Source organism: Pinus tabuliformis, chromosome 1_1, assembly GCF_031772625.1.
Source record: "Pinus tabuliformis cultivar Carrire ecotype Pingquan chromosome 1_1, CPIR1, whole genome shotgun sequence".
Classification (NCBI taxonomy): domain Eukaryota; kingdom Viridiplantae; phylum Streptophyta; class Pinopsida; order Pinales; family Pinaceae; genus Pinus; species Pinus tabuliformis.
Genome location: NC_142297.1, coordinates 849,949,511 through 849,962,347, shown reverse-complemented (window position 1 = coordinate 849,962,347; position 12,837 = coordinate 849,949,511). Strand labels below are relative to the sequence as shown.

The window sequence follows — 12,837 nt, the reverse complement described above, 5'->3', positions numbered from 1 at the left end:
GAAAGTCATTAATAGCTTCCACTCAGTGTACGCTTTGATTGTTTTATTCACGGGCATTAGGAAATCATGTAATCTGTAGTCATTTGGCAATTCTCTGTGTATCATGTATGTTTCATTTTACTATTATTCACGGGAAATCATGAAATATGTCAATGATTTTTTAGCCTATAGTTGTTTGGAGACTTTTGAGGTTGAGTTTTGAGAGATATTTCAAATTTGATTTCACAGTGGTCACTTTTAAAGTTTATGTTTCAAGTCACCAACTCCAATCATCAAGACAAGTATGTTGAGAGAAAAAGAAAGAGATAATGAGAGAATAAATAGGAAAAGGGAAGAAAATGAGGGTTAATAAAATGAGAGTCAAACTCTTTTTTATTTTGAAACTGAAATGAAAACAAAGAACAATAAAAAATAATAATAATAATATTAAAAATAAAAATAAGAATAAAGGAAAAACAAAAACAAAAAAAACTCAATAATATTAATAGGAGAGCAAATAATAACGTAAAAATTAAAGTAAAATAAAATAAAAATGAAAATAAATCAAACATACTAAATAATAATAAAAAAATAACAAAGTTAAGAAGGAAAAATAAGATAAATCATAAATTATTAAATTAATAAAAATAAATTAAATTAAATTTAAAAATTATAAAAATAAAATCAAAAGGAGAAGCAAAGAAACAAAAAAAAAATTAAAAGAAATAATCTAAAACAAAAAATAAAATAAAATAAAAATAAATAATCCAACAAACAAAAATAAAATATAATATAATATAAAGAAAAGAAAAATAAGGCAAAAGAAATAACAATAAAGATAAGTAAAACAAAAGTAAAGTAAATTAAAATAAACTAAAATAACTAAGATAAAGAAAGAAAATTAAATTAAATTAAATTAAATAAGATAAAATAAGAAAAGGAAACTAAAATATAATAAAACAAACACAATGAAATGATTAAAGGATAGTAAGAGTATGAGTCAAAAAACAAAAGTAGAGACGAAATGAGAATGCGGGCAAGAGGAAAGAAGAGGGAGGAAACGAAGAGGAAATAAGGAAAGGTTAAGAAAAATAGTAATGGAGATGATGAGAAAGAAGAAAGGGAAGGGAAGGGAAGGGTTAGGAAGTGATAGGGAGGGTTTTAAAGAGGGAAGGGAGAAGCTTTAGGAGGGGGAAGGAGAGGTCAAATGAGAGATTAGAGGTATCCAACTATTGTTGGCCTTAACTCCTCCATTCATGTTCATACTGTTGGGATGCTTAATGATCTCTGAGGCTTCCCTAAAATCATGCTTAAAATAATGATCTTCCTTAGTGATAACCTATGCTTTTTCAAGACATAAGTGGTGCTTCATCTTGGATAAGTTTTCAATAAGGACGGAGGAGTGAATTCTTTCCTTATGTTATTCTAATGATCCTTGAGTCTTATTTTGAAAGATCGACTAGTCTCCCCAATGTAGCACATTGCACAAGAGTAATTAATCTTATAAACTCCTTTAAACTGAAGTTGGTCAACTTTGTCTTTGACAAATCTCATCTTCTGACGGATGGTTTAAAAGGGCTTGAATGATGCAATAATACCATTTCTTTTAAGGATTTTAGCAATTCTGTCCATAGTACCACAGATGTATGGGATGAATGCTTTTCCTTTAGGGGTAAGAGAAGAGGAAGAGGGATCAAGAGATGGACAACTCCTTTTGAATTTCTTAATAGCTCTGTAGATGTCTCTATAATTGTAGCCAATTTCAAGAAACACTTTTGTAAGGTGGTCAATTTCTTGCTGGAAATGCTCTTTATCTGATAATCTTGAGGCTCTAGTGATTAGTGTGTTTAAGATCCCCATCTTCTGTGCAAGATGATGGTGAGAATCAACATGGAGGTAGTTATCTGTATGGATCTTCTTTCTATATACTTGATGCCCTATGCTTCCATCTTCTTTCCTTGTGAGAAGAACATCCAGAAAAGGAATGGTATTATTGTCTTCAAGCTCCATGGTGAATTTGATATCCTCAAAAATTCCATTAAGATGTTCCAAAAACTTGTCAAGTTCCAATTTCCCATGGGGCCATTTTACATTGGTGTCATCAACGTATCTCTTCCATCTTTTTGGTTTTAAGTGGTAGGTGTTGATGGCCTTCTTCTCAAACATTTCCATAAAAAGGTTGGCAACAATGGGTGATAAAGGAGAGCCCATTGCAACACCAGTAGTTTGTTCAAAGAATTCCCCTTGGAAACTGGAAAAAAATGATCTAAGACAAATCTCACCAAGTTTGGTTGTTGTGGGTCCAATAACACCTTTGACAACTTGATTAAATCATTATGTTCATGTGTGTCATCCTTGATAAGATCAACAAAATGTTTTGAATCCTTAATGAAGGAGTCAATGTTACCAACAAGGGGGCTAAGGCTAACATATATGTGGGAGAACCAATGGTATTCATAATAGGTTTGAGAAAGATTCCTTTTAGGGAAGCCATAAATTCTAGGGATAATTTGAGTGCACAAAGTTAATCTCTTTTTTATATATTCATCAAGATTTGATTTCATGACCTCTTTCATAATTCATGAAATCAGATTCTGTTACAGTTTCTTGTAACTTTCACTCTCGTAGAAGTGATCTCTCATTTTGAGCTATACTCCTCTTTGTCCATAATTACTTTTGCTCAAGCGGGCGAGGAATCCATTGAAAGGGGGATCCGTAGGGGCAATAGCGAACCCTAGGTCCTTCTTAAGCACATCAATTTCCTCATTGCTTAATTTATGTGAAGAAATGTTGACCACTTTTTATTAGCGGTACTTACGGATGAAAAAGGGATGTTTAATTTAACAGAGGCATTATTATTATTACTGCTCTCACCAAGATTTTTATCAGTGCCTACGCTGCTCAAGGGAACTGCTGGACATCTCAGTTGCAGATTCAAGGGGTAATGTGGTTGCTGTTCCAAGGGATTAATAGGCGTATCAGAGGTAGTTTTAAGAGGGCACTGCTGTCGCTGTTAAGTGGAATGGATAGACATATCAGTCTGTTCAAAAATCGAATTATTTCTAGCAGCTTCTTCCGGGGATTGCAGAAAATGCGTTGATTTGTTGCTGATAAATTTCCAGGTATGACGACGGATACTCAAGGATGGTGCCCGTATTCACGTGAAATAGAACTTTCTCAAACGGAGCTCGAACGGTTCAATATACCACAACCCACTTCAATATACAGTATAGAATTTTATCAGCAGAGGGTAATGAGATCAGTACAATTCAGGTCTTGAACTGACCGAAATGCCAGCCAAGGGAGACCAAGTGACAGTCTAGAGAATCGAACCGTGGTCGTGTCCATACTGAACCCACATCACGAAGCACCGAGAGAAAAGAGGCATGATTATTTTTTTCTCCAATTCGTTTGTGAATGTGGGCCATCTTCTTGTTGAGTTCAGTAAATTCCCAATTTGATTGTGAATCGAACACCTCTGGCTCAATCACACGAATCGAGTAACTCAATCTCGCAGTCCTGACATTGGTCAGCAGTCCTGATATTGGTCAACCGTCGCTTCGATCTTCCGTAATATCCAATACAAGCTCCGGACAGGTTGAAATGTTGTAGTCCTGAAAAAAATTTGGCCAGATTTTCGTAAAATCTAACAATTTTTTTTAAATCTACATTATAGTTGTGAAACTTAATAATATTCTGTTGTACTAAAAAGTACAGAAATAACCCAAAGTTGGCCACTTCCCTCAATTGATGTGCTCGGTGCCAGTGGCTGAAATGTCTATCGGAAAACACCTTCTACTAAGGAATTCAGGAGGCAAGGCAATCTCTGGCCACTTCCCTCAATTGATGTGCCCGGTGCCAGTGGCTGAAATTTCTATCGGAAAACACCTTCTACTAAGGAATTCAGGAGGCAAGGCAATCTCTGGCCACTGAGAAATTTAGGAGGTAATCACCTGACAAAGTCAATATTACAATGTCTAACATTAACATTACAAAAAGCTCCTTTTAAGGAACAGACATGTTATAACTAGAGGCTCTCAGGGAAAATACATGTCATAACCAGAGCCTCACAAGGAAGAGACCTGTCATAACTAGATTCTGACTAGAGAATCGAAACAAGACAGAGAAAATAAAAACAATTCATCCCCACCACTCAACCTCTGCCTCTGATCATGCTGGCGGCCATGGACGCGATGAACAATCTCCGTAACTCTGATAAAGTTTTTTCACGATCCTGTACTCAGCTTATGTCACTTGGACTCAGAGGATTAGAGTTAGAAAATTGGGCGCCATCGAAAATTTGAATCTCCTGATGTCGTAATCATTATGGAACGTTAGGAATTAAATAGACTCAGACTAAACTCGTGATCATGGCGGGCGTCATCACTCATTATCGGCAAACATTCGAATGTATAGCGATTCACGATCCGGATACGTATTAAACAGAGCGACAGTAAGCTCGTGATGATGGTGGATATTATCTGTGACTCTGCGATGATCAGCAGACCTTCGAATATATGACAAGGACTGTCATATATCTGTCCATCGAAGATAGAGAAGGCACGTGCAGGTTAGAGATCAACTTCCCGTGCGTGACATTGAATGATGAAAGTGAATTAAAGGAAAGAGGTCAAACTTTGGAATGAGTGAAATTAATACGAATTGGAATAAAAGAGCTCTACCGACAAATTAAATGACCTATACTACAGCCCACGTTAATAAATCAATAGTCCAAAATAGCCGTTGTCTCACTATTATGCTTTTTCGATACGAAAGTTATGGGACTTCTAGTTATATTTTAAAAAATTCAGTTGAAATTTTGTAAATGTAAGTAGAAATTGTCAAACTTTATAATTTTAGGTGTTTTAGAAGTTGTTGATAGCGTTGAATTTATTTCCACTATCAAAAATATGATTTAAACATTTTATCTACAAAATTTTTTGAAATTTTTTATTTAGATTCTAATAACTTTTGACTTTATAATCAATTTCTCTGTCTTCCTAGAAAAATCCCCAAAGTATTGGTTACAATGAAATCAATCACTTATTTATCTTTATAAGCTTATCACTTGTTTATTTATCTTTATTGCGCTATTGAGCATAAGAGGATAATATTATCGTTACTTTTGACTGTCTGATCAATTCCTCTGTCTCCCTAGAAGAATCCCCAGAATATTGGTTGCAATGAAATCAATCACTTATTAGTCCCTGCCATCTGGCATTCGGCAGGGACTATTGTAATCGATCGGGTCCGAGATAGCATTAGTTTCAAGTTTTATTACTGTGTTATACTGTGCTTATTACAAAGTTTTCAAACGCTCTCAAACGCGCTGTGCTGGATAACCAAAGTTTTATTTCGAACTTAACTTTTGCCATCTTATTTGGCCTCTTCCCGAGGCGGAAGAGGCCCGACCATAGCTTAAATTGATTTTACGCGCCTGCTGCATTCTCGCTAACCGTCAACGGGTTTGTTTTAATGTTAGCATTAATTCGATAGGTACAAATGCTAGAGATTAATATTGCTTTTTCAGTGATCTCATAGATATACAGAAAATAAAACAAGTGGCATGGTTATGCATGGGGATACAAGTGGCAAACTAATATCGAAACTGTTATGTTCATCTTCGTCCGTGGCCACAGCTATGAAGCCCATCCAGTTGGCGTGAGTACTCCACAGCTTCTGCACAGATCCTTGCGATGATACTTGCAGCTACCACAGTACTTGGAGAAGGGATCGAAATCGAAAGCATCATAACAGGCCTGGGCAAACTCTCTGTATCTGATGATCTCCTTTCGCAGTATGCCGTCCATGGGATCAAGCAGCCCTTCCCAATTGTTGGCGCCTTGGATTTCCCTCCATATGTCTTCCAGATTCCTCTTGGGCTTCGACACCTTGGACATCTTTGGCTCCTTCTTCTCTTCGATGTCGACTGCGTCGAGCGTGGTCGTCAGGGACTCCATTCCCGCATTTCTGATGGGCAGCGGCCTTCTTTTCATGTCTGTCAGGTCACGATGCCAATGAGTCGGGTTCCTGAAACAGTTGAGCGGATGGTGATGATGAGAAATTAGGTTCAGCCCTCTGTCCGAGGAGTGCGAAAGAGAAAGGGCATCGTAGCAGAACATATGAAGTACTGAAACCTGAGAAGCCGCGGAAGCGGAAGGTATAGCCACAGGGAAACAGGTTCCAAGCACTCCCGTGACGCAGGTCTGCTTCCTGGATGGAGGCCTGCTTCTTAAGGTGAAATTACTAGCCAGGAGCCCGACTTCATTCAGTTATGAGTCCTTTCTTTTTGCATTAAGTTATAACTACCAGTCTGTAATATTTGTATAATCCTACGTTTTCAGCAAACAAATGAGCATTTTAACTTTTATTTTAGCTAATCATTTTCCTGTTGAACAGAACGGAAGCAGGTTTTTCAGGGCTATTACCTATCAGAATGGTGTTGCGCACCATGGTTCCTGCCCTCTTTCACAGAATGCGCCGCGTTCAACCCAATTGCCAAACCTCTGCAAGTCGTCTTCGTCCACCAAGGTAACTGCAATTGCCGGAGCTGAAGAGATCATCGAAGCAGCAATGGGTTTGGTATCAGAATGAGCCAAAAAAACCGCTCAGCCACTGCTAAACACTGCATGCAATTCACAGATTATTCCATCTTTCTGAAGGCATGGAATTTGTTGTCTAACAGCGCAAAGAAAGCAAGTCGTTCACAACATCACCTACCTACTCCCAAGTCATTAAGATGAACCCAGAACAGGAAGAAGAGGAAGATATGGGGGAATTGGTTGAGTCACCACAGATTGATATGTCTCTGGCTTTTCTGTACCGTCAGGATCAACACACAGGCTGAAACATCCCAGGTATTCCTATACGGCATATACTGGATGGTTCTTTGATTTCTTATCTTTACTTACAACGTATTCCAGCTTCGTCGCTCGATCATGGCGATCTTAGGGTGCAGGTAACGCGACACTTGGTATCCATGCGGTAGCATGAATTCCAGCGGTCCAGCTGTGGCGACTTTTATATATTTATATATTCTAATTGTCATATTATTTTATTTAATAATTTTTTATATAACTTTTAATTATTCGTTTTTTCTTTTTATTACTAGCCTGTTTATTACCACGTCCGTATTTGCCCAGTCTTGATCTGACCATCTCTCGTTAGACTCTCGGTTTCTTGCCATGGGTGTGTAAAACACACCCTCATTGATTCTTTTGAGCAGATCTGCTGAATCCATCTCGGCAGGTTGATTGCCATGGGCTGAGTTGTAAGCATACATTGAGTTGTTGCTGAAACAGTAAAGATTGTGTGTTTGTATCCTTACGTTTAAGTTGGAACTATGTTATTGGTATTACGGAATCTCGGGTGCGGCGCTTAATGCTGCAGTGGGTTCTGAAGATCCAGTGATAGTTTTACGGTGTTAAATTTGCTCTTTAATGTTAAGACTGGCATCTTCACCTTAAAGGGAGCAATATTCTCACAACGCTTTACGGGTAGGTAATGTGTTTTCGTGTTCTCTTAACAGATGTCAGAGTGCTAGGACTTTGCAGCCAGTTAGAGCTACTGCAACAGAGGCCCCTCCTAGAGTTCAAAGTAAGTACTAGCAAGCCCATTCTCTGTGTTGTCTTCTTTAGAACTAGAACAGGAAATAAATCAGATTGACAGATTTTGTCGTGGGCAATGTCTTGCATTTGGATTCAGTAATTACTAAAAAAATTTAATCATTCATTATTTTTGTAGGATCCTCGGGAAAGGAGAGGACCAAGATAGGAATAAATGGTGAGTACCTTTACTTATTGTTTCCTATGTATAAATATTCTAATCAGATTGTGATATGTAACCCACACTGAGAATATTCACGATCAAACAAGTAAGATCAAAACTATTCTGTGTACAGGATTTGGTCGTATTGGGAGGCTGCTTTTGCATGACGATGTTTTTGTTTAAGTGACTTTATTTCTCTGGATTCTAAGGTGTGCTTGACTCTAGCAATTTGTTACTTAGCATGCAAGCAATTGCTGTAGGATAATTTCTCTACATTGAGCAAGTTCCTTGGGTTAATTTCAGTGCATACTTTGAACTTTAACTTGATGGAATTTGTTCTTGTGCCTTATACCGTTCTGAATTTTTTTTTACAGAATTACTGTAGCATTCCTATTGACCGAAATTTGACTAAACTTCTGTTTTGCGGTTGTGGCTGGCAGGCTTACATGTTTAAGTATGATTCAACTCATGGGGTATCCAAAGGGAGCTTGAATATTGTTGATGATACGACTCTTGAAATTGATGGTCACAGTATTACTGTCAATTCTAAAAGGTATGCCCCTTAACATTAACCAATGTGTAAATAAACACTGATAATTATGATTTAGAGAATAATGATGCTATGATCTCTTGGAAACCACTGCTACAGGGATCCTTCAGAGATTCCCTGGGGTAACTATGGAGCTGAGTATGTTGTAGAATCATCTGGAGCTTTTACAACAACCGAGAAGGCTTCTGCACATCTTAAGGTATATTTTTTGTGGTAATTTTTGTATTTTTTATGTTTGCATCTATAGTTTTCCATCGACAAATGTACTTAAGATTGTTGCATCTATATTTTTCCATCGACAAATGTACTTCCTGCAAACATTGTCATTGAGTCATAACTATGTGTCAAAATTAGCTCACCGTAAAAACTGAAACGAATACTCATGGACTGGCTACAGGTGGTGAATGAAGAATTTGGTATTGCTGAGGCCCTCATGACCACTGTTCATGCAACAACAGGTAGGCATGGGCCTCTTTGTTTTAAGTCCTGAATTTAAAATGATAATAAAGTTGTTATGAATTTCTTATGTTATTATCTGATGTGTATTCAGTTCTCGCACCTGTAATTTGTTTTTTGTTAAATGTATATATCTGACAAAGAAATGAAATTTCTATAAATAGCTACACAGAAGACAGTAGATGGTCCATCTATGAAGGATTGGCGTGGAGGTCGTGGTGCTGGACAAAATATCATTCCAAGCTCAACTGGTGCTGCAAAGGTATGCATATCTGACTGAAAGGGCCTCTATATATAGATTGATGGAAAATTTCATGGATATGTTTCAAGTTGCCTGAGTATTTCCTTATTGTAACGTTGATATGCTTTTGTGTAAAGTTACACATTTCATCCCCTTTTTCATAATTGCAGTTGTTATAATTGATCTTTTCTAATACATTCTACTTTTTTCATAATTGCAGTTGTTATACTTGATCTTTTCTAACACATTCTACCAACAGAATGGTTCATACTGCAAAACAGGACAAATATTCTCTTTCGGACATTTGGGCAAATAATCCCTATGTCAGAAAAGCAATTCATGCGCAATCGGTATCCACTTTAACCTTGTCCTAGCTAGTTAATTTTATTCTCGTCTTTTTATCATGGCCAATTCAAATCATTAGTAAAAGAGTTTCAGACTTAAGCTTAGAAGGTCATAACACTATCCAGGGTTATTATAAGATGTAGTTACATCAGATCCTCCTCTGTCAGAATCAAAGAGTCATATAAGATCCTTTAGCCAGGATCTTTCTTCAAACTCAAAAGCTAGCACTTGGGAAGAGTTGTTTTCTAATTCCCCTGTTTCGACTCTCTCTCTCATTTAGTTTTATTGCCTTTATATATGTTGAACTAAGTGGAATTTGCTGTTTGTAAGGCTTGCAATGAATAATGATCGAGATTATAGGATATCTATGGTGACTTTTCGACATTATATTTTACAGGCAGTTGGGAAGGTCCTTCCAGAGTTGAATGGAAAGCTAATTGGAATGGCTTTCCGTGTACCAACACCCAATGTCTCAGTTGTGGATCTGACATGTCGCCTTGAGAAACCAGCATCTTACAATGATATAAAAGCAGCAATGAAGTATTGTCCTTTTACCTTGCCACGATAAAACATTATATTGTTCCAAAATAGTTTCTGCTTTGAGTGCTCTTAGTGTCATCTTTAATTAAGCTTTGATTATGGCTTATGGTTTCTGCTCTGATAACTCTTAGTGTCATATTTTTACTCTTAATCATCTTGGAGCCTTAACTATGCTTCTTCTCTGATCACTCTTAGTATCATATTTTAAAGCCTTGATTAGTATTATAATGTGTTGTATACATGGTCAGGGCCGCATCTGAAGGGTCGCTAAAAGGCATCCTTGGATACACTGATGAAGATGTCGTTTCGAATGATTTTGTAGGCGGTGCAAGGTAAGAACTTGCATGAAATAGCTTAGTGGAATTTTGGTTTTGTATTTTAGATAAACGGCTGAATTTTCAAGTTTTCCTTTACAGGTCGAGTATCTTTGATGCTAAGGCTGGTATAGCCTTGAGTTATACATTTTCGAAACACGTGTAATCTGTTAGTAGATGCCAAGGCATTTGGAATTTTCAGTGTGAGATTTGTTTTGTTAATGATATGGACTAATAAGCTTGATATTGCTTCTGCAGCAACCGAGTTGTCGTTTCGAATGATTTTGCAGGCGATGCAAGGTAAGAACTTGCATGAAATAACTTAGTGGAATTTTGGTTTTGTATTTTAGATAAACGGCTGAATTTTCAAGTTTTCCTTTACACGTCGAGTATCTTTGATGCTAAGGCTGGTATAGCGTTGAGTTCTACATTTGTGAAACACGTGTAATCTGTTAGTAGATGCCAAGGTATTTGGCATTTTCAGTGTGAGATTTGTTTTGTTAATGATATGGACTAATAAGCTTGACATTGCTTCTACAGCAACCGAGTGGTGGACTTGATCTCACACATGGCTTTAGTTTGCCTACTTGGGTTCTGGCTGACATTCTGTCTAGCCTCATTTGGTCGATGTGTGTTATGTTATAATCTGTTCGTTTTGATTCCTGTGGCTGAAACCATAAGGCATATGTAAACAAACCATTTGCTTGAATGACTTAGTAGTTGAACCAACATTACCTTTTCGAAAGTGTTTTGAACTCTTAACAAGTTGTTTTTGCTGCTGCTGTTTGGCTTTCTATTTCTTAAGATAGCATGTACTAACTCAGCTTCACAAACTCAGGTGCCCGGGAGTCAGTAGACCTTAAATAACTTGATGCAGGGACTCGCTGCCTCGCAGCAGTCCTTGTTTATCTTTATAACCTTATCACTTGTTTATTTATCTTTATTTAACACAAGAGGATAATATTATCGTTACAATTTAGGCCTTGATGAGCCGCATTGGCAGCCTATGTAGACCAAGTGACATCTATGGATAAGTCTTATTTCCTATGCTATGCGTTATTTAATGCCCCTAAGTACATCCTCTGCATCTCTCCATAAAGACGAAGCACATGGATTACTGCATGGCTACCATGAGCATGCATGTAACTTCATTACCATATTTCCGAGTAGGCTTGCCCTCATTTTCCAGCTAACGGCTATTTGATATCGTCAGTGAGAAGTGCTGGCACAACCATAATTAATAGTTAATAAATAGATATGTGTAATTATTGAAAGCGTGGGTGCAGGTATGAGGTAATAAAAGCTCAAAAAGCATGTGCAGATAATGGTTTAATAACTGGAACATAGTACACTGAGTTTTGTTTCGGATTAGATTCGCTTTCAAAACTTTGCTTCCTCCATTGCCAAACACTTTGCTTCCTCCATTTCCAAACGCGGGTTTATAAAATTATTTAGACTTAATTAAAACTCATCTCTTTATTTCAAATATGTGATTATGTGGATAAAATAAAACAAGGTCGTATATCTAGCCTATCTTGTCGGTTAGTTTAATTATTGAACTTTGAAATATATGAACCAACTACTGTGGTTAGTTTAATTATTGAACTTTGAAATATATGAACCAACCATCACATTTGAACAAGAGCTACATTGCTCATAATAATTGAATATTGAAAAGGCTTATTATATATGTCTAGCATTCAATTTTTTTAGTTGACTATTAATTCTGTTTGACCAAAAAAATTGTTGTTCTTTTATAGTTTAACATTAGTAATTAAATTTTATTAATTTTTTTATTATATATAAATTTATTTATTTAAAATCTAATTGGTTCAATTCAACCAAGTATATTAGCTTGAATTTGAGAAAAAAATACGAAAATGCCAAACCGCTGAAAATGCATTTTGTACTGTGGTTGCTGTTGGAAGAAACTAAGTAATTCCAACTACCCGCTACCAATGTTCAACAATGATTTAAACGCTAATTTTAGAAATCGTTGAAAATAGGCAAGCTTCTTCAGGAAGCCACCGCCTAAATTGATATCTAGAAACTTCTCCAGCTTGTATATATACCTGTTAATCGATGAATGGAAGCATGTTTTGGTGTTCAGTGTTTGTGTGTTGTGTTCAAGAGCTGTGTGCCTCTAATCTCTGTCATGGTATCGGAGCCTCGTTCAGCGTTGAGAGCCCGAGGTCCATGTGTGAGCTTGTGAGAGATCAGTGTGTTGAGGGCGTGTTGCAAAGAAGTCTCAGAGAGACGGTTGTTTGGAAGGGTGATTTGGACCAAGGACTAAGGTTACTGCGGAGTTTTCGCTGCTGTAAAGTTGCAGTCTATTTGCTTGTGTGTAAGAACCCTCTGGTGCGGTGAGTGTGGACTGGCGAGGAGTTTTGAGTAAGTTGTGAAGAATTTTTTTTTGAAATCTGTTATGTTTATGCTTGGCAACTCTGATAATGAAATATAGTTGTGTGGACCTGTTTTAGTATTGGTTTTGGTGTTTCCAATCTTTGCAGTGGTATTCCAGCAAAAGAAAACAACATCTAGCTGATTATGGTCAATCTGTCACTGTAACGCGCATGTCATCTATGTTTTTTTTATGCTGTGAGTTAGTGCTTATATCTATATATATATATATATATATATATATA

At 36.9% G+C, this 12,837-nt stretch overlaps 1 protein-coding gene and 2 long non-coding RNA genes across 3 annotated transcripts; all 3 read left to right on the top strand.

Moving 5' to 3' along the window:
• Positions 1 to 7,297: 7,297 nt before the first annotated feature.
• On the top strand, positions 7,298 to 7,759 carry LOC149216937 (uncharacterized). Its single transcript, XR_016250600.1, has 2 exons — positions 7,298 to 7,575; positions 7,723 to 7,759. It is a non-coding gene; the product is annotated as an uncharacterized LOC149216937 (long non-coding RNA).
• Positions 7,760 to 8,185: 426 nt separating this feature from the next.
• Positions 8,186 to 8,494, top strand: LOC149216936 (uncharacterized). The gene is made up of 2 exons (XR_016250599.1): positions 8,186 to 8,299; positions 8,396 to 8,494. It is a non-coding gene; the product is annotated as an uncharacterized LOC149216936 (long non-coding RNA).
• A 111-nt stretch (positions 8,495 to 8,605) lies between these two features.
• On the top strand, positions 8,606 to 12,559 carry LOC149216935 (glyceraldehyde-3-phosphate dehydrogenase GAPCP1, chloroplastic-like). Its single transcript, XM_089390086.1, has 7 exons — positions 8,606 to 8,754; positions 8,917 to 9,014; positions 9,736 to 9,878; positions 10,127 to 10,210; positions 10,295 to 10,320; positions 10,451 to 10,492; positions 12,303 to 12,559. The coding sequence occupies exons 1-7, from the start codon at positions 8,679 to 8,681 to the stop codon at positions 12,557 to 12,559; spliced, it is 726 nt and encodes a 241-aa protein (XP_089246212.1). The 5' UTR covers positions 8,606 to 8,678.
• The last annotated feature ends 278 nt before the right edge of the window (positions 12,560 to 12,837 follow it).

Bases quoted from the DNA above. Each gene is read 5' to 3' on its own strand.
- LOC149216935 (XM_089390086.1), top strand. From the start codon at position 8,679: ATGGACTGGCTACAGGTGGTGAATGAAGAATTTGGTATTGCTGAGGCC. The intron at 10,211-10,294 runs GTAAGAACTTGC...TTTCCTTTACAG, and splicing joins GATTTTGTAGGCGGTGCAAG to GTCGAGTATCTTTGATGCTA. The intron at 10,321-10,450 runs GTATAGCCTTGA...TTGCTTCTGCAG, and splicing joins TATCTTTGATGCTAAGGCTG to CAACCGAGTTGTCGTTTCGA.